Source organism: Staurois parvus, unplaced genomic scaffold (genome assembly GCF_062004578.1).
Source record: "Staurois parvus isolate SC_StPar_1 unplaced genomic scaffold, SC_StPar_1.0 ptg000264l, whole genome shotgun sequence".
Lineage (NCBI taxonomy): Eukaryota > Metazoa > Chordata > Amphibia > Anura > Ranidae > Staurois > Staurois parvus.
In genome coordinates this window covers 11983637-12005999 of record NW_028318060.1, presented here as the reverse complement: position 1 = coordinate 12005999, position 22363 = coordinate 11983637, and the positions used below count along the sequence as shown (strand labels likewise).

The 22363-nt window shown below is 40.6% G+C and overlaps 1 protein-coding gene across 5 annotated transcripts in view; it reads right to left on the bottom strand.

Annotated features, from left to right (window-relative positions):
• MYO6 (myosin VI) overlaps nucleotides 1-22363 on the bottom strand; it is a 374955-nt gene that overhangs the window by 67275 nt on the left and 285317 nt on the right. For all 5 annotated transcript variants that reach the window (XM_089681402.1, XM_089681403.1, XM_089681405.1 and 2 more), the window contains exons 21-24: nucleotides 19409-19539; nucleotides 19163-19240; nucleotides 15651-15780; nucleotides 4374-4464 (exon numbers count right to left, since the gene is read on the bottom strand). In XM_089681402.1, the coding sequence (XP_089537528.1) occupies nucleotides 4374-4464; nucleotides 15651-15780; nucleotides 19163-19240; nucleotides 19409-19539 (430 nt within the window). The remainder of the gene's footprint in view (nucleotides 1-4373; nucleotides 4465-15650; nucleotides 15781-19162; nucleotides 19241-19408; nucleotides 19540-22363) is intronic.

The window sequence follows — 22363 nt, the reverse complement described above, 5'->3', positions numbered from 1 at the left end:
CCCACTTTAAAATGCTGAAACATTAAGTCCACTTATGTTTAAAAAAATGTTAACTTTTAAATTAAAAAAATTATAGAACACATTATTGTGCATAAATCTTGTATTGATAATAAAAATTACATTTCTAGCCCAATATGCAGCCAGCTTTTTTTTTTTTAAACTATCAACAAATTCAAAGAGTTTTCCTTGTATGTGGACATAATTCACTACAGAATGTCCTTTCCTGGAAACCTTGCTGCTTCTTTGCTATCCTCAGCAGGTTTTATATTACTACAACACTAAGAGTAATCATGTGACTATGCCACAAAGACTCTCCTATTTTGTACTTAGACTGTAGTTGGAAATGAATAGAAATCCTTTAAATTCTAGTATAAATGGCAGCAGGTTGGACAATTTCCATAGGTGCACCAAACCTAAATGCTCATTTAGGTTTGTTTGTACACTAATTTTACTGTATTAGGTTTTCTCTTTGTATCTCAGAGAAAAGCTGCTTCTTTGTCAAGTCAGTGAACACTTATGACGCAGGTATATCAGTTGACCTCTTCTATTTGACATTCAGTTTCATATTTCTTATTTGTAGCCTGGAGGATAGTTTTATTTTTATACTGTAATATTTTGCCAATATAAATGTTTCATTATTGCTTAAAGTGTCTGAAAGATTTCCAGATCTAAAAGGGTAAATGTGTAAATATCCTGGAAATATCCTGGAATTATCTGTTTCCCTTGCTTTGGTGGAAGCTGATAATGTTCAAATTAGCAGACTTATAACTACCAACCCACTGACCATTTGATTGTGAAGCTGTATTTGTGACTGAGAGCACAGAATAGGAAAGTCTGGGTCTTGTGAAATGAGGCATCACCACTATCCCTACTGACAGACAATATGTGATCAAATGTAAACTGCTCATTAATCTGGGACAATTAACAGAAAGCTTTTTTTCTGCTCTCCAGATTATAGATAGCCTGTTGTGCTGATTTTGGCTGTTTATCTGTACACTACACAGCCTTAAAGTGTTACTAAACCCACAACAGTAAAATCAGTCAATGCATGCAATAAAGCATGCTTGTTATACCCAATGTGGAACCTAAGGGGTTAATCCTCCACATTATGTACAAGACTGTTGGATCCTGACTTCTCTGATCCTTCCCCTTCTCCTACTGTCCCCAGTCTATCTGCTGATAGTACAGAGCTCTAGGAGTCACTATGCACATGCTCAATTTAGAGTGTACGGCTAGATAGTTCATTTTGTCTTTGAGAGGGTGCATGTGATCAGAACAGGGCAAATCAGCACTGTCCAGATAGAGGGTCAGGGGTTATGCAGCCTCATAGGACAGTCAGAGCAGAATGAAAAATCCTCCTATAGGCTTTAACCAGCGCTCAGCTACACACTGACAGAAGTCACAAGACTGCTATATAATGCTGATGAGAAAAGGTATTTAGCAGTTTATATTTACTAAACTAATTTCATTTCCATGTTCTGTGTACTGTGGGAGACCAGATATAGTGACTGCAGGGCCCTGGGTTTAGTAATACTTTAAGGGATGCTATGCTGGCAGAACACTAGACATTATATGACAGTCTAAATCAATAGTTCCCAACACAAAGCTCCCAATTGTCCTGGATTTGGAGTGACTGTCCCGCTTTTGGAACAAAGTCCCCCTGTCTCTCTTTCTTTCTCCTTTGCCCTCATTTTGGTCTGATGTTTATACCTGTATACAAAAAATGCACTATTCATCTATCAGCTAAACTTTTCACGCAGTGCTTAAATTTGCTGCATTTATAAATTTCAAAAGCAACTAACTAGTAGTGGTACAAAAAGCACTTGTAGGTTTAACCAATTAATTTTTGTATATCAAATTGTCTTTAAATTGTGGCGTTTGTAAGTTTCAAAAGCCAGTAAAAAGTAGTAGTGGTAAAAAAAGCAAAAAGCCATTTCTTTCTAAGGTAGAGTTGGAAAAATCTCATTCAGTCTACTGTTTATTAGGCAGGCCCGATCCCCCATCCCTCCTGCTAAGAGAAGACAGTGAATAATGCTAGCGGCTACAACATCCACTAGCAATAATCGCATGTAGAATCCAGTAGGCTGGTTGTACCCAAGTTCATCAATTGATCAACCTGGGTACATTCAGCCTGCCCATATATGGTTCAAATTGTGAATGGTTCCTGCTGAACCAGCCGAAATTCGAACCATCTATGGCTGGCTTTACTCCAAAAAAGGCTCAACAAGGGGTGCCTGTCATGACCAGCTAGGGACTACAAGGATTCCCTATGATTCCCCTGATTGTAAATGGCTGGATTAGTGATCATTATTTAATAACGACAGCCATCTTAAGGCTGTATCATACAACCGACTTAACAAAACAAACCTTGCAAAGAATTCCTCATTGTTAGAAGCATTTTTAACAAAAGAAAAAAAAAAAAGACACATGCTACAGTCCTACATACATGTAGGTATAGTTTCATGCCATATGGATATAAATTAGTATGGCAATGGCTCCTATCATATCTTCATGGTGGCAAGTGGCATTAAAGTAATTAAAAGCTGAACTCCAGCTTTAGTCTTAGGGCTCATGTACACGGGGCATTTGGAAACTCTTCTGAACGATGAAAACTGACTGTTGGAAAATGTAGGTTAAAAATCGCCAGTTTAGCTGCGTTTGCATACTGCATTTATGCGCGTTTGCGTTTAGAAGCGTTTTTAAAAGGTAACCCCAGGAGACCTTCCCAAATGCCCAGGATGCACTGAAAAACAGTAAAAAAATTAACTATTTCAGACATTTTGAGAGGAATACAGAGAGCAGAAGCAGAGAGAGTAGTATGTGTTGAGATGGCCTGTCTTTTCTGGTTGTATTCACTATGGATCCCATCATGAGCATAATGCGGCGCGTTCTACCATTTTTTCCTTCACGCGAAACCTGGAACTGACTGTGCTGGTGTACTAGGTCCATTTGAATACATGGAAAACACTTTGCATGCATTTCTGATGATGAAAAAAAGGCTCTGGACAGCATCTGGACATGGAACAGTTAAAAAAAACGCTTCTAAAACACAAATGCTTATAAACGCGGTAAACCGCGTTTACAAACGTTTGAAATGCAAGTAAAATCTACTCCTGAACGCAAGTTTGGTGCGTTAAAAAAAAATGACAGAAAACTCAACTGCCTGTAAACGACAAAGTGTACATGGACACATAGGAAACATTAGGGAGAGTTCAGGGGCTGCTGAAAAAAACACTGAACAGCTCCTGATCGTGAGTTTAGGAGCTGCAGTGTACATGAGCCCTTATACAGTTGTACAGGCTCCTCTTCTGTATTGAAATTGTTCTCTGATTTCACTGCACACTGTGAGCTTCTCTCAATGTGCATTAAAGGCTGCAGCAGGCCACATCGAGCTCACCCAATTTCCTGAATAAATGATGTTCAGCATCCTGTAGCCCTTTCCTTGCCAGCCTGACCATCCCTATTCCACCCTTTTTATTCATTGTATTTCAGTTTGTTCAATCATGGAGGCTCAGCATCGCATGTGAGCTTTACCTAGGGGAATCTGCACCCGGTCTTCCAGACTGACATCCAACCATCAAAGCAAATTGATATTTACTTAACTCCTCCCACATATTACATTGTTCTTGGGAGAACAGCTGATTGGCCATGTTAGATTTTATGTTCCATGTCTATGGTTATTTAACAAAGAAATGAAACAGTGACACAGGCTGCGTTATCTCAAAGAACAGTTATAAATATTCAGGGAATAGCAGTGTGCATGACTGCAAACATTTTCAACCAAACCTAAAATTGTTCATCTTTCAGCGCATGCCATCTGAGGATTATGCCTTGCTATAATCCACAAAAAGCTATATGTTATGAGGATTGTCATGCATTCACATTTCATTGAGTTTGACACCTGTACGCATAAGCCCAAAACTGGAATGTGAGATGAATGTCTAGTACTTCATTCTCCTTTTCTTTCTTTATGAAGCAAAATAAGTCTAATGCAAGCAGTGATCAATGCAGTGCGAACTACGAAACACAAACAGCATCTGCACCAATAAAAGAAATTGCTAAAACCTGAAAACAAGATGATGGCAGTTTCATGTTTATTTTTGTTTGTAAAAGGAAACATATAATTCAGCTTGTCGGCTGATTGGGATGAATTGCTCAATCTAGAAATCTTTGATGGCTGCCTCATTTCATGCAGGTATTGAACACCTGTTCTGGATTACAGCCCTCTATACCCCCCCTTCCAAAAAAAAAAATCAATCTGTGATTGTCGGAGAATGAGTACTAGTCTCTATATCACTCAGTGAGAAAATAAGGCACACGTGACCAGAGAAAGAGAAAACAGACTTCATTTTGAATGCAGCTTCCATTCTTACCGTGGTTTGTGTTTCTTTCTGCAGAGCCACATCCGAATAGTCTTTTGCATTTTAATGCAGGCAGAAGCTCGGTACTTAATCTTGTTTTTCACTTTAAAACGAAAAAAAAAAAAACAAGAAAAGCGGTTTCAATAAAAGGTTATTAAAGGCTGACTTCACAACCACAAAATTCCAGGAAAAAAAAAAAAAAAAAACAACTGAAGCATGCTTTAGTGCAGGTAAATTAAGTATGTGCACTGTATTTCCAGGTCTACCTAAATCAATTCATTTGGGGGTTAATTCTTAAAAAAACTGGCGGAATAAAATATTATAGCAATCAGTCACAATTTTTAATTTTTCCTTAACATCAGGTGATACCTGACTGCTTGCAGTTCTCATTTTCTTTTCTGTAGCTTTAATAAATCAGTCCCTTAGTGATTTGTTGTAAAGGAGGAGGCTGTGGATAAACTTCCTTGCATAAGGGTAAAAAATGTTTAGGTATCAGTATCGCCCCCCTCCCCTTATACTCACCTGTTCCCTCATTTGATCCAGAGCTGTGCCCATCTGCAGTGGTTCTCTTTCTTCACCCAGCACTCATAGGCTTGGCTAAGAGCAGCAGGAGCCATTACTTCCCCCTGCGGTCAGTCAAATCCTGTGATGAGGGAGTGATGGGCTGGGCAGAGCCTTGCTGTCTGTGTCAATGGATGCAGGAAGCGCAGCACGGGATTGAGCATTCAGGTTTACCACGATAGGAAGCCGCTTCCTATGATGGCACACCAAGAACAGAAGAAGCCATTTGCGAGGTCAGGCACTGATGTCAGATGAGAAGGCCTGGCTTGTAGTCTCCACTCTAATTCATTCCAAACGTGTTCTATAGGGTTGAGGTCAGGAGTCTGTGCAGGATAGTCAAGTTCCTCCACTCCATGTCTTTATGGACCTTGCATTGTGCATTGGTGCGCAGTCATGTTGGAATAGGAAGGTGCCATCCCCAAACTGTTCCCACAAAGTTGGGAGCATGAGATCATCCGAAATGTCTTGGTATGCAGACGCCTTAAGAGGTCCCTACACTGGAATTAAGGGGCCAAGCCCAACCCCTGAAAAACAACCCCACACCATAATCCCCCCTCCACCAAACTGTACACTTGGCACAATGCAGCCAGGCAAGTATCGTTCTTCTGGCAACTGCCAAACCCAAACACGTCCATCGGATTGCCAGACCAAGAATCATGATTCGTCATTCCAGAGAACATGTCTCCACTGCTCTAGAGTCCAGTGGCGGCGTGCTTTACATCACTGCATCCAAACACTTTGCATTGCACTTGGTGATGTAAGACTTGAATGCAGCTGCTGGGCCATGAGAACCCATTCCATGAAGCTCTCTATGCACTGTTGTGCTAATCTGAAGGCCACACAATGTTTGGAGGTCTTTAGCTATTGACTCTGCAGTCAGTTGGTGACTTCTGTGCACTGTGTGCTTCAGCATGCGCTGACCCCGCTCTGTCATTTTACATGGCCTACCACTTTGTGGCGGACTTGCTGTTGTTCCCAGTTGCTTCCTCTTTGTTATAATACCACTAACAGCTGACCGTGGAATATTTAGTAGCAGGGGAATTTCACAGATGGACTTATTGCACAGGTGGCAACCTATCACGGTACCACGCTTGAATTCACTGAGCTCCTGAGAGCGACCCATTCTTTCACAAATGTTTGTAGAAGCAGTCTGCATGCCTAGGTGCTTCATTTTATACACCTGTAGCCATGGAGGTGATTGGAACACCTGAATCCAAGAATTTGGAGGGGTGTCCCAATACTTCTGGCAATATAGTGTATTTTCCCTCGCAGCTTGTGTCTACTACCATTATGTGTGGTCTGAACTAGGGTTCATTAGACAAAATATTTGTGGTCAAGTCTGCTGCTAGACTGTACATGCCAATGAGCCCTCCCACTGTGCTGTCAGGCCCCACTTTGCTGGTACAGGGATTTGAAATCCTGTCGGGTTTCTCTCTCTCGTGCTGACAGTGTGGACTAGCTGGCCTCTGATTGGTTAGCGCCGTCCATGTGATAGTGCTGACTAATTAGAATCCCTGTAGTCCATACTGGCTAAGTAATAAAGACAGGTGATTAAGCCACGTTTCAGATCCCTGGAGCGGTAAAGCGTTTTTTTTCAGTGTCTGACAGTGAGGGATCATGGCAATTTGCTACAGCAGGACTGGGAGGGATAGGGAGGGGGTCCAGTGTAAGGTCACCTTACAGATTTTCTGTAAAGGTGAGCCTAAACTGTAAGCACATGCTGGTGGATGGCTTGAGGCTGGGGAGGGAGCGCCACTGACCAAGAAATAGTCACAGGACAGGAGAGGGGGAAGGGTCACTGCTCAAATCCCTCTAGAGAATTGGAATTCACATATTAGAAGGCAGCAGGATTTGGGGCTCCAAGATAATAAGGGAGTATGTAGTAACTTCCAGGATGACTGCATTTTACTCATATAAACACTGGTATCTTTTGGAAAAGGGACACTTTTAGGGAAGTCCTATACAACATTCAACACTTTTGCAATACTTAACATTTAAAAAGAGATGTACTCCCAAATTTAAAGTAAAACTAATGGGTTAATAACTCAGCTTTCCAATGGTCCATTGCCTGCGCAAGCATCTTCTCCTGTTTTCCAGTTTTCACCTATGTTCATTGGTCTGTGCGGGAGGACACCACACCTGCACATGCACAGGAGATAGCCATTCCAACACACAGGGTTTGGTCTGGCTGCTGTAAGCTGAGCTCCACATGCACTGCTCAGTTTATATTCTGGGGATCACTCTGAGTAGATAGCTAGAAGTAGTTTATTGCAGAACAGACCTTACCTGCAATAAAAAATCTGCTCACAGTATGTAACAGCGGAACTTTTGCTCTGCTTTAACCACTCCTGAGGGTTTATCCCCCTTCCTGATCAGGCCATTTTTTGCGTTATGGCGCTGCGTTACTTTAACTGACAATTGTGTGGTCATGCAACGCTGAACCCAAATGAAATTTATATCTTTTGTTCCCCTCACAAATAGAGCTTTTATTCGGTGGTATTTGATTGCCTGTGCGGTTTTTATTTTTTACGCTATGAACAAAAAAAGACCAACAATTTTGTATAAAAAAAAAACAATATTTTTGACTTTTTGCTATTAAACATGTCCAATAAAAGATTTTAAAAAATCAAATTTCGTCATAAATTTAGGCCAAAATCTATTCTGCGACATGTCTCTGCTAAAAAAAAAAATCCCAATACGTGTAAATTAATTGGTTTACGTGAAATTTATAGCGTTTACAAATGGCTGTATATATACTGGAATTAGTTTTTTTTCCTCCTAGTAATGGTGGCGATCAGTGACTTATAGCGGGACTGTGACGGGCATTCTGACACTGGGGAACTGACTTGGTGTCACTGACATCCCCAGTGACACCAATACAGTGATCAGTGCTAATAAAAAGCACTGATACTGTACTAAGCACTGGCAGGAAGGAGTTAAAATCTGGCGCGATCAAATGGTTAACTGTGTGCTGTTTTACAGTGTGCTGTGCGTGTGCTTTCCGCTGTAAGCACACTGCTTTGTATGGCTCTGCTATGCAGAGCCATACAAAGCAGTGTGCAGGAGCTGACAGGGGAGAGAAATGTATTGTTTACAAACAGTTCTCTCCCTCATCAGTAATACACCAAGTATTACTCAGCATGTACAGACTGGAAAGAGGAAATGTAAAGGGGAGACATGATTGAACCCTTTAAATACAAGGGGATAAGGTTCAGCATGGTAGAATTTTAAATACAAAGTCAAGATCGAGAACACAAGGGAGATCACCTCAAGCTAGCAGGAGGAATGTTCAGAACAAATCTTAGAATGTATTATTATACTGAAAGAGTAGCCGATGCTTAGAATATACTTCCAGCAGAGGTAGTCAGTCAGTTAACAGTAAGTGGTTTCAAACATGTTTGGGACAAACACAGATCAATACTCAGACAATAAAGTTTAAGAAAAAAAAAATTATATATATATATATATATATATATATATATATAATTTTCTGCTGTCACTCTTCTATTTTTCTATGTTTCTAACTAACAACAAAGTCTCAAGATATCACTAAATATACATTGGTACATTGTTCATTTATAATCTTGTAGAAGAGGGCATACATTATATGGCTAATGCCCAGGCCCAATCTAACAGCATGATATAATTGCAGGAATGGAACTTATGGCTGTAAAGTACCATAGACTAGTCAAAATAATGTTTAAATAAATACAGTCAGGAGAAATAATCCAATCTGGAGCTGAGAGAACCTGCAGCAGCTGTGCATGGCAATCAATCAGTATCATATTTTTCATTTTCAAAGCCTAAAGTGGAACTAAACCTTCCTATCATCAGTCAAGGAATCTGCCATCTTGGCCTCTGTTTAATCTTCAACTGCCATGATGCTGCACGTGATCAGATATGACAACAGCCATTTGATCGTGGTTTGACAGTTTAGTTGAGAGCACAAGCAAAAGTGACCATTACATTCCCTTGTCTCCTCCTCTCCTGCTTGTCTTCAGGATTTCTCCAGAGCTCCTCCCATCCTCTGGAACTCTCTACCCCAATCTGTCCTACTATCACCTACTCTCTACACTTTTAGGCAATCCCTGAAAAACGATATCTCTTTGGGGAAGCCTATCCTGCCTTCTGCTAATAACTGAATCTTCTATTTCTCCCATCAGTTCATCCCCCACAGTTATTACCTTTTATTCCACCAGCCTCTCCATATTAGAATGTAAGCTCCCAATAGCAGGGCCCCCCTAGCCCGCTTGTGTTAAATTGTATTATTGCTGTATCATCTCCCTTTTTATTGTAAATTGCTGAGCAAACTGTTGGCGCTATATAAATCCTGTATAATAGTAATAAAAATAATGATAATGTGCTCTTAATGGTCAACTAAAATGATGAACAAGGTGACGATAGAAGCGGATTGGTTGCCATGCACAGCTACTCCAGATTCTGTGTGCTTCAGTTTTGATAAATTCCCTCTGGTATGTACTGGATGTAGTGGCAGAACTTTTTTTTTCTTGTTTTGAGTAAAATGGAGTCAAAACATCTGTCAGGTTTTTATACCTGTTTTCTCATAGGGGAGAGCTACTAACGTTTTCTGTCTTGATTACTGTTGTCAGCATGGATAAATAGTGAGGGGAAACCAAAATTTTACAGTTCTCACTGGCACAGGAAGAGAAAGAAATCATTCATAGGAGAAGCTTGCTATAGGTGAGTGTTCAGTCTGTGAAGATTAAGATTTCCTATTGTGCCTTTGGGACAGGAGGGTGTGATGAACCTCACCAATGGAAGCCAGGCAGCGCCATAAACACAAGTGCTATTCCTTCCCACCCAAAAAGCAAAACTGGAAAAAAAAAGTCCTGGCTGGAGTTCCACTCTAAATACCAAGTATAAAGTTTGGGCCTGTTTCATAGCCACTAAATGAATTTGTTGAAAATGAATTTCAACAAATACTAAACATACACTGCTGCCCATTAGAATGAAACTGAAAAACATAAAATTACAATTTATTGTTTTTCTACTTGTTTGTTTTAAAATCTACATTCCAAAAACTATAAAGAGGAGAGCAGGATGAACTGTGCAAGGTGATTTAGTTTTCAAGTGTCAGAGAAGTACAAGGTGAGAACTGGGAATTATAGCTTTGAGTGGCCCTCTCTGAATACCTCCTGTACTATGATAAGCAAACAATGTTTTCAAGGGCTTTGATTTTCTACAGAAGAGCTGCTCACCTTGAGTTGCTCATCTTCCGAATGCAGAAAACTTTACAGATGTTTAGACACTGCACTTAGCTTTAAAATTGTATGCATTTATGTCAAGGAGATTTTCTGCTTCTGATTAATTCTAACAAACTTTATAAACTTTGTCTATGATGTGTATGCAATTTTACATTTCCAGTTTGATATAATCAGATTTTTATCATTATACAGGATGTACATAGCTGCAATAGTTTGCGCAGCGCTTTACAACATAAGGGCAGACAGTACAATTACAATACAGTTAAATACAGAAGGAATAGGAGAGTCCTGCTCATGGAGTTTACAATCTCAATGGAATAACAGATGCGCCAGAGGCGTCACTAGGGTTGGTGTCACCCGGTGCGGTAACACGTGGTATCACCCCTCCAGACAACAGTTATGAGATATTTTTGGTTCGACTTGACATTCATAACAATCTTATCGTTTTTGTTAAAACTCTTCATGGATTTTTTATTTTCTGGTGAAATACGTTTAACATTTTACTTGGTGTAACCCTTTGAGATGGTGTTACCCGGTGGGGTACACATTCCCCTAGTGATGCTATTGACTACAGGAGTAGTGAGGAGATGCAGGTTCTCTGATCTCCACCTCCTGTCATAACAGCGATCCTCCATACAGCAGGTTACATAGGATCGCTCTTAGATCCATTGGTACACGGCTTGATTACCCACCCCATCCACATTTCCAGGAGTTGAGCAGCCTTTGAAGGAGATGGGGGTGGGTAATGAAGCCATGTACTGTCCGATCTAAGAGCGATCCTATGTAACCTTCTGTATGGAGGATTGCTGTATGACAGGAGGAGGGAGATCACAGAAAAGCCTGCATCTCCTCCCCGCTCTCTCCTCTCTGCCGCTGTCATTTCTCCTGCCTGGAATGTATACTGTAGTTCACTGAGGCCGGCTCTGAGTACTGGGATGGTGGGACGGGGTCAAGCCCAGAAGCTCTGCTGGGATCCTGCTCCTGCACATGAAACAGACTCGAAAGAGAAATCTATGTCTGCTCTGATGAATTTTCTTCTTTTCATTTTGGTGTCACCCCCTGTGATGGTGTCACCTGGTGCGGCCCGCACCCCCCTAGTGATGCCACTGAGATGCGTCTGTACAGGAAAGCTTGTTACACACAATAAGTGGTCCAAGGTGCAAGTATACGCAATCTGACATCTACTTCTGGAAACATGAACTTTTGGATTATTTGACCATGCAGGTTAATTTCACTGAAGATGGGGCTATCAAACAGATACACCTACACTGTGTGCACAATTATTAGGCGAGTATTTTGACCAAATCATAATAATTATAATTTTGACCAAATATATAATTCATACTTTTTATGCATAGTGTCCAACTCCAAGCTGTATGAACTTGAATGCTTATTGGATTTCAGCATATCAGGTGATGCGTATTAGTGTAATGACGGAGGGTGTGGCCTAAGGAGATCAGCACCCTATATCAAGGTGTGCATAATTATTAGGCAGCTTTTTTTCATCAGGCAAAAATAGGCCAAAAAAGATTTAACTGACTCTGAAAAGTCAAAAATTGTAAAAAGTCTTTCAGAGGGATGCAGTACTGTTGAACTTGCTAAGATATTGGGGCGTGATCACAGAACCATCAAACGTTTTCTTGCAAATAGTCAACAGGGTCTCAAGAAATGTGTTGTAAAGAAAGACTGCCAAAAATTTGAGAAGTATCAAATGTGAAGCTACCAGGAACCCATTATCCACTACTGCTGTCATATTCCAGAACTGCAACCTACCTGGAGTGCCCAAAAGGACAAGGTGTTTAGTGCTCAGAGACATGGCCAAGGTAAGGGAGGCTGAAACCCGACCACCAATGAACAAGACACATATGCTGAAATATCAAGAATAGGCCAAGAAATATCTGAAGACAGATTTTTCAAAGGTTTTATGCACCGATGAGATGAGAGGGATTCTTGACAGACCAGATGGATGGGCGTGCCTAGATCAATATCGGGCACAGAGCTCCACTTTGACTCAGACGCCAGCAAGGTGGAGGTGGGTCACTGGTATGGGCAGGTAATATTAGAGATGAGCTAGTTGGACCCTTTTTGGGTTGAAGATGGACTCAAAATCAACTCGCAAACCTACTGCCAGTTTTTAGAAGGCACTTTCTTCAAGCAGTGGTACAGGAAAAAAGTCTGCTTCTTTCAAGAAGACCATGATATTTATGCAGGACAATGCTTCATCGCATGCATCGAAGTACTCCATTGTGTTGCTAGCCAATAAAGGCCTTAAAGATGAAAGAATAATGACATGGCCCCCTTCCTCACCTGACCTAAAACCTATTGAGAACGGTGGGCTCTTTTTAAGCTGGAGATTTATGATGAAGAAAAACTGTACACCACTCTGATCAGTGTTTGAGAGGCTGTGCTTGCTGCTGCGCAAAAACGATTGTCAACAGATCAAGAAACTGACAGACTCCATGAATGGAAGGCTTATGACTGTTATTGAAAAGAAGGGTGGGTATATCAGTCACTGTTTTTTTTCTGAAATGTCAGAAATGTTTATTTGTAAATTTTGAGTTAATTATTTATTCTTCTCACTTTAACAGGTGAGCATAAACAAGTGAGATGGGAACATTTTCATCTTTCATTTAGTTGCATAATAATTCCGCACACTAACAGTTACCCAATGATTGTGCACACATAGATACTCCTAAAAAAGCCAACACCTCACTTTTAGTTTCTTAAATGTTCCGTTTTGTAGTTGTTCAATAATGAAATTAATCCTCAAAAAATAGAACTTGCATAATTGTGCAAAAATGGAAAAGTACCGTATATACTCGAGTATAATCCGAGTTTTTCAGCACATTTTTTGTGCTGAAAAACGGCCCCCTCGGCTTATACTCGAGTCAACCGTCTCCAGGTGTGGGCGGGATGACATGCCGTCCCTGTCATCTGGACACACCCCCGGGATCAATCCTCGCCGGTGATTGGCCGCCAGAACTGTAGCTCAGGAGAGGCACACAGGCGCCCAATCACCGGCGAGGAGGTGGAGCTTGGAAAGGAGAAGCCGAGCGGCACCGCGAAGATCGAGCGAGTGAAGAGGAGGAGAGCGGCCGGAGAAGGAAGACATCTGACCGGTAAGTGTGTACCATGGGAGAGGGAGGGAGCGAGCGAGCCCAGGCTGGAGCAGGGGTCAGCAAGGTAAGTATCATTGGTGTCAGTGGGAGGAATAGTGCCCAATCATTGGTGTCACTAATACCAACGATGGGGCACTATTCCTCCCCCCACTGACACCAACGATGGGGCACTATTCCTCCCCCCACTGACACCAACGATGGGGCACTATTCCTCCCCCCACTGACACCAACGATGGAGCACTATTCCTCCCCCCAATGACACCAACGATGGGGCACTATTCCTCCCCCCACTGACACCAACGATGGGGCACTACTCCTCCCCCCACTGACACCAACGATGGGGCACTATTCCTCCCCCCACTGACACCAACGATGGGGCACTATTCCTCCCCCCACTGACACCAACGATGGGGCACTATTCCTCCCCCCACTGACACCAACGATGGGGCACTATTCCTCCCCCCTCGGCTTATACTCGAGTCAATAGTTTTTCCCAGTTTTTTGTGGCAAAATTAGGTACCTCGGCTTATATTCGGGTCGGCTTATACTCGAGTATATACGGTATGTGAGCGCACTCTAATAGAGAAAAGGACAGCAGCTATGCACGAAAGGTAACCAAAATAAACAGTAAAAATATGGTGCAGCACTAAGATCATTAATAATATGACTAAAAATCCATAAACGAATAAACGTATAAAAATAACATATATAAGCATATATCATAAATAGTTCAAAAGGTGATTCCAGTGCTCATAAAGTGCCAGTATATATGGAATTGGCCACCCCCCCCCCCCCGAGGACGTGTGCACACGAAATGCGTAGGAGGAGTCAATTACGCCGTGACGTCATGCCGCCAGAGCATCGTGGAGCTTCGGCGGCCATCTTTATATGTGGATGGTCAGTCCTGGCTAATCTTGCTTTGTTCTTTTGATGCATCGTTTTAATACTTTATCCCCCAATAAATATTTATTTATAATTACTACACTATGGGCATATCTCTGTTTCTGAACTCCCTGAGGGAGTATTGAATTTCAGAAGCCCCATACCAGATCCATTTCCAGTAACCAGAGAGGGAGCCTCCTGCACAGGCTGAGAGCAGCACCTATCCAGCCCTTAAGGGGAACTCTGGCTGCCTTTTTGGATCTCCATTTAAAGCCCAAGAAACCGCTTGATGCACCATCCCATTCACAGAGGGAAACTACTGCACTATCTATCCTACCCTGATGATATCTTGATGACATCTGGATTAATACTTATATGCGCAATTACATTGCACGTCCGGTGAGTGTGCAATTTTACCACAATTACTGCACAAGCACCGAATCATCAAGAATATAGTGGCACTTTATGAGCACTGGAATCACCTTTTGAACTATTTATGATATATGTTTATATATGTTATTTTTATACGTTTATTTGTTTATGGATTTTTAGTCATATTATTAATGATCTTAGCGCTGCACCATATTTTTACTTTTTAATGATAATTGTGCACACAGTGTAGATCTGGCTTATTTTTTTATAGGAAAAACAGCAGTAAGCTGAGAGCAAGCAATACAACTGGCTGAGTCTTCCATCAAGTTTGGTCACCTACTGAAGTCTACTGCACCCATAAAAATGAGAATTGTCACCTAATCTGCCCAAAGTCAGACTCATCATATGACAATATTGGGTCATTGCAAAGCCTAACAGTACCTTCATGTACAACCTACAACCATTATGTATTAAACAGAGTTGGTAAAGTAGAACTAAAGGTACATTTTTTTCATTTTGGATTAAGTAAGGAAGAGTTATGATTCCTGTGAGTGTTTTTTTGCCATCTGTGTCCCTTTGATGAGATTTAATTTCAGTTCCTAAACCATAGGCACAATAGGAAGTGAGAGGAAGTTCACCCATAGTGAGGAAACCACTGTTTTTCACCAGGGTTATCAGAACTAGCATCTCCATTGAAAGATTTCCCTGATCTTCCTGTTCTGATGACAACCCAAAATTTGTGATTTTCTCTTACTTTCACTTTTGATTATAACATTTACCAGAACAAATAGAGAGGTTAAATCTCCCTAACAGGGGCACAGACAGCAACAAAACTGACAGGTGTTCAAATCTCTCTCCACTCTATCAAAAAAAAAAAAAAAAGAAAAAAGTGCCACACAGCAAAAGTATCTATGTGAATTTATAGTACATGCACACTCTGTTATTGTGTACTGATATGCACAGAACTAAAAACAAAAAAAAAAGTACTGCTCAGGACTCAAAATACAAATTAGCTAGGGTAAGGATATAAAATAACTTTTGTAATAATAAAAGTCTACATGATTCAAAATACAAATCAAGTAACTTTATGCATGCACATTTTATGTTTCAACAAACGATAATCCACTTACATTTTATGACTGAAAGGGCACACCACTGGACCTTCTTCCAGCGACTGCAGATAAGCCAATGATTGACACGTTTTATCAGTTCAGCTAAATGATCTGGATCAGACTTCATAATCTGATCAAACTCAGCAAACTAGAACATAAAGTGCAGCATAATATCAGTGCAAAGAAAACATATCAAATTTAAAGTTCAGTGAAAAAATATTAACCATAATTAAAGTTATGCTGGAAAACTTTAAAGGGACCAGGAATACTTGCAATAAACACATTATGATAGTAGGTTAATAATGGTAGGTTAATAATGGTAAATAATCTCAAGCACCGGTTGCAAAGTCTGTGGCTGGGCAGAAAAGAGCATTGGTGACCATTTAAATCGCATGCAATGATTAGCAATGGAACTGTTCTAATCGGTGCAACTCCAACTTTGTCGGTGTCGCATCGATCAGAAAAGTAGTTCCTGCACTACTTTATCTGATTTGGGGTGCAACTTGCATAGACATCTGTGCATGAAGTTGCACAGATGTCTATGATGTCACAATGCAATCCGACTTTGAAATCGTGCAGCTTCAAGTGAAATCGCACAATTTCAAAGTCAGATCCAGTGTGAGACAGGGCTAAGGGGCCTCTCTATAGACTCAAAGCTAGAACTAAGCAATTAGCTGAGATCAACAGCTTTACCGATTGCCTTTAGAAGACAACAAAGTAGCAAAAGTGCAGGAAAAGTAAAAACAATGTGTCATTCATTAAACAAATATCCAAACTGACACTCAAGTAAGAGAAGTGCTGCTTGGACATAGAGGGAAAAGACAGTCTGTGTGTGAGAATTGATGAGCCGGTTTTTTGGTAAAAACAAACCGTTAAAAACCGCAAATACGAAAAAAATGCAAAAAAAGCGTCAAAGCGTGTCTAAACGCTAATGCAAAAACGCACAGAAACGCTGAAAAACTCATGTTTTTAATGTGACTTTACACAGCTAACGTTACCAGCATTAATTAAACACCTAGTGTGCATGGAGCCTTATGCAAAATGTTTTCTAGAGGAAGTAGAAGTGGATGTGGGGAACGTAACGTGTACAATTTTTTTAAATGTTTACAATAATAAGAGAATGTGTCACACAGTGACAGACCAAAACAAAAAGGAAGATCCTGGCAGCATGCTCAGGTGGAGAGAAATTGACAGGTTGGTGTGAATACACCCAGAACCAAAGTAAGGATGATAATAGCTAAACAGATGGGTCAAACAACAAGCACAGGTATAGGAGTCAGGTAAAAAGAAATGTCTTCAGAATTCGGTATTTGGGTACTGGTATAAAAACTTTTCCTGCCCTGTGATTGATTGTACTTGACAAAAGGAAGCAGGGCCTCTGAAACTCGTTGTACACACAGCCTTTGCATTTCCCAGTGTATGCCAGGTTCATCGAGGACAGCTGTTGATGCTGCTGCTTTCCATCCCTACACAGCGGGTCCGGTTTCCTGTGGATGACAGCTGGAGCTGGTCTGTAGATCAGGCTCATCATTCTCACACACATACTGCCATTTCCCTCTTTGTCCAAGCAGCACTTCTCTTACTTGCTTGAATATTTGTTTATTTAGTAAATTACACATTGTTTTTACTAATTCCTGCACTTTGGCTACTTTGTTGTCTTCTATATGCCATTGAGGATTCCTCCCAGATCTAATGTGCCAAGAAGTTCATTAGAGCTCTCCATCCATTCCTGGTATTCATTCCATATGAACTATCACTAAGGCTGCTGAGTACTTGTACCCACCCATCCTGAGCCAAGACTTCATTATATATAACAACTCTGGAGATTCCACCAACAGGAATTGGGAATAAGTAGCTTTTAAATATTTTTTGACCATTGTTTTTGTACTAAGCTGGGAGCGTTGAGAGTTTTTTTTTTTTCTTTTTAATTTAACGGATTGCTTCGCTCTAGCTTTGACTCCACAGCGCTCACACCATTAGAAGAGGGCCTCTCTGTAGCCTGTGGCTCAGCCATGGACTATGCAACAGATAATTAAAGAATACGTTACCTCAACATTTCATTTTCCGGATATGTTCCTGCTGTACCATGTACTTGTATGAAAATATATCCTGTTCTCTTTGTATATCTTCCTTTGTGTGAAATACCTGGTGTTTCTGTCACTCCCTCTGCTTTCCTTTTAAAAAACACTAGGCATAAGACTAGGCTGAGCCTGGCGGAGCACACCGTTTCCTTTTTATTTTTATTAATTTATTTCAGGTACTTATACAGCACCATCAATTTACGCAGCGCTTTAAATATATGTTTTGTACATTATTATTATTATTATTACTACGAGTTTATATAGCGCCAAAGGGTTTGCTCAGCGCTGTACAATAGGGGGGGACAATACATGGCACAGTACAACAACAACAAACAACGTACGAGGGGTAAGAGGGCCCTACTCTTACGAGCTTACACCTAACCCTCAAAGGGCATACAATCTAAGGTCCCTAACTTATATACACATACTAGGGACAATTTAGACAGGAGCCAATTCACCTACCAGCATGTCTTTGGAGTGTGGGAGGAAACCGGAGTACCTGAAGGAAACCCACGCAGGCACAGGGAGAACATGCAAACTCCAGGCAGGTGGTGCTTTGGTTGGGATTCAAACCAATGACCCTAGTACTGCCAGGCAGAACTTCTAACCATTTAGCCACTGTGCTTTTACTTTATTGAGATGTCACAGAGACATAAAGTTCAACTAGACTGCCTTCCACTGCTCTGCATTAATAAAAAGTACTGCAAGCAGTATTTTTTTCTCAGCGCACCATGCTCGCACACACCACTGCAAAGCAAAGCAGTGGTGTGAACCAGGCACATAGGAGTCCAGGCATTTTATCTTGTCCATGCAATGGGACTGCCCTGGAATAGCCGCCTAATGCAATCCCATAGTATCTGGTGTGAATATATCCTTTTCAGGGTTGGGGCAGCGAGACCTCCTCCATGGGTTAATAATTTGATTTCAGGGGAAAGAGGGAATCAGTGTAATCAAAATAAGCCAATTACATCTATAAACACACATAACAGTGTTAAACTATGATTGATGCCGTCAGTGTGCTTCCCAAGATCTCCAAGGTCATATGAGGACTCTGAGGGTCAACCTTACTCTTTTAATCAGCACTCTAAAATGAATGACTAATAAAAAAAAATGATTTTATTGCTCAGCTTATGTCTGTACACTTCTCTGACCTAACACAGCCCTTCCGGATCGAATTAAGCAATTTGTGAAAATTCATCACTAAATCTTGTGTTAGCTGCTTTTCATGTAAAGATACAAAATGACAGCTGTAGAGCACACAATATCAATGCACCTTCAGACCGACTGATAATTCTATTAATTTACAAGCGTATTCTGAAATTCAAGGGTAAAAGGAGAAATATTTGCACATAAAAGAAAAGGTTAAAGTCACAAGCTGAATAAATCATCCTATTATTTGGAATTCCTGGACTCCTCACATTTAATATTGAAAAAAGAGAAGACACTTACCTTGCCAGGCCTGAAAAACACCTTAGTTAACCCAAATTTGTAATCATTTTCATTTAAGCCCAAGGCTTTGAACAGAGCCTGTAACATAAAAGAAACACATTAATAGGCTTGAATTTATACCCCCTTAAAATAGGCTTCAAAGCGCACAATAAATTATTAAAACATGAGCAGTTTAACTAGATGATTTTGCACAGCATGAAAAGGATTTTTGGTACAATTAAAATGACTGTTCAGGAGAAGAGATACCTTGCAAAAAAGTCTGGGGTCCAGACGAGACAGCTTAGCAGGCATATACTTTTTATACATGTTATAAAGTTCATGGAATGAAGCTCGAGATGGGAAGCCTCCCTGCATGAGATCCAGGACAGATACCATTCCTGAAGGGGAAAGAAAATGCACTAGATGAGTCCCAAGATTAATACAGGTTAGAGTATTAAAACATCCCAGAATGTGTTCATATTTAATTAGCATTCTGGCATTTCTGTTGTCAACTACAATATCATTATCATTCTTAACATCCCAAAGGCACTACTTTGAGTCAAACTAGTTTAAACTAAATTGTACAGAAAAATTATGCAGTATTTAAAGCAATGTAGTCCCTGTTTGAAGGGCCATTTTTTTTTTTACTTTGCTTATAACCCATGTAATAGCCTCATAGGAAGCATTAGTTTTGTATCCCGAGCATTGTGTTCTATGCTTTTGATTTTGACTTCAGATTAAATATATTAGACTTAGACAGTATAAGTAGTGAGTCGATCCTCATGACAAAGTTTGAAGCAAATTGGACCACATTATTCAAGGTGGATGATCATGGACAATGATAATAGTGTATTTAGATCTGCACCCTTTGCTCTATTCCACCTCTGTGGCAAAAGGATGTCATGTAATCTTTTTACAAATGGGGCTTTAGCAAAATAACCAGTAAACTCCTTGGTTTTTGAAAAGAGGATATGCACATATTTGGCTTTGTAATGCCTTACTGTATTCTTCGTATGACTCCTTTGTAAATGCACCTTATAGGCGACAGTTCTTTTCTTTGTAAAATGGAGTTGGCTTGCTACTGTTTCTTTTTAGGACTCACTTTGTGAATGCCAGAGTAAAGGTTTCAGTGGATTGCTTTAAAAAAGTCCTGGATTATTTCTTAGATACACAGAATATAACTGGATACTAACATTCATAGGGAAAGTTGATCCAGGGAATATCTGATTGCCTCTCGGGGGATCAGGAAGGAATTTTGTTTCCCTGCAGGAGCAAGTTGGGTCATGCTTTGCTGGGGTTTTTTTGCCTCTCTCTGGATCAACAGTTCTCTTTCCTGTTGGAGATGCTCGGCAATCACCGGGCACTGGCGAGTAATCACCAGCCGGGACCCAGTGATTGACGAATGGTGGGACCGCGCCCCCTACCTGGAAATACAAAATCATGTATATATATGTGATTTTGTGCACCCGTGCCACCCTGTAGCAGTATTAGGGCTATAGGGCGGTCGGGAAGCGGTTAAGGACTTCCTGTTGCAAACATGTCAGACTGCATCATTCCATCTTGGGAATAATGTATTAGGCCTCTTTCACACGGACGTCATCCTTTCAGTCATGTTTTTTTACATCAGTTTGCACATTCGTCTTCAGTTCAGTTCATTATTTTATTGTTTATTAGTTCAATTCCTTTCAATTGACATCGGTTTATATCAGTTCAGTTCTATTCAGTTTACATCAGTCTACATCCGTTATGTCTGCTTCAAAAAACCTGGACGTTGGTTGTTCTGTTTAAAAAAAACGGACCTGAACTGACATGGATGTAGACGGATGTAAACTGCTGATCATCCGTTTACATCTGCCCACCCATAGACATACATTGTGGTTCAGTCTGGATCCATCTGAAAAACTGACAGACGGATCGAGAGTGAGCGCCCGAAAGGGTTCTGACTTGGTTTGCTGCTAATGCTGTGATGTGAACTTTGCTAGAAAGGTGTCAGATCTTATGTGAGTCCTGGCTATTCCATTTTGGTTATCATAGCTCTATGGAATACTGGGTCCGCAGACTGAACAGGAGGTTCAAATTTCATAAATGTGCATTTAGGGACCTATATGGATGAATCAATGTGGGGAAACATTTTAATGAATTTCTTTATTGACCGCTTTATTAGGTATTCCTTGATTATAAATGCAAATATCCAAAAAGTGAATAGTAACTTGTGTTTATTTACTAGCTATCGTATAATACATCTGGACTTTTTCCTCTTAGTGCACCAAATATTTTTCTTGAAAAAGTGAATAGTGTAGCTACTTTTCAAAATAAACTACGCAGACAATGTCAAGTCTCCTGAACTTCACAGCTAACATGCAGAAAAAATGATGTGCTCCAAATAGCATACCATGCCCAATCTAGGCAGATTATGAAGTTAGAAAAAAAGTACCCAAGTTCCAGGTCCTATAACAGTTCCTGCTAGCTGTACACAATGTTTTTATTTTTATTGCAGCCCCTGCAGAGATTAGCTACACCTCAAGACAAAATAAGCAGACAAGATCGAGACTTCTAAACTGCACTACCAAACCTTGACTTGACACTTTCAGCAATACTACAGGACTCAACATGCAGAAACAATGGTGAGCTCTAAATCGTGCAACTTTTGTATTAGTAGTTTATGAAGTTGCAAACAAAGTTCCATATCAAGTTGAAGATTCTATAACAGTGCTGACTAGCTGTACTCAACACATTTGATGCAGCCCCTGCAGACATTATACCACACGGAATGTTTCAGATGTAGCAAACTGGAATTACGAGGTTCCAGAATAAGCAGCAGGAATCCCAAAGTCTTAGGAGGGCAGCCTCCATTGAAATAGTAGTTTTAGTTAACATATAAGACATATTATAATCTGAAGGTCCACTTGAATCCATGATTCAGTTTACTGTAGGAAGGTGAGCGTGCAGCACAGTAGTGTATTTAGCCTTGATATAGAGAAAGTATTTAAAGTGGTAGTAAACTTTCTAAAGAAAAATTGCATACTAGCACATTGTGAAATACTTACCTTAAAAGGAAACCCTCCAGTGGCGCACTTTCCCAGCTCACAGGACTTCCATCTTCACCCGCTCTTCCCTAAAGGTTCGTAGATGCAATGACATCACCCCCGCACATACGTGCACGGAGCGCTGGGCGCAGCACAGAGCTCTGAAGGAACAGCATGTGTATACCGTCACATGCTG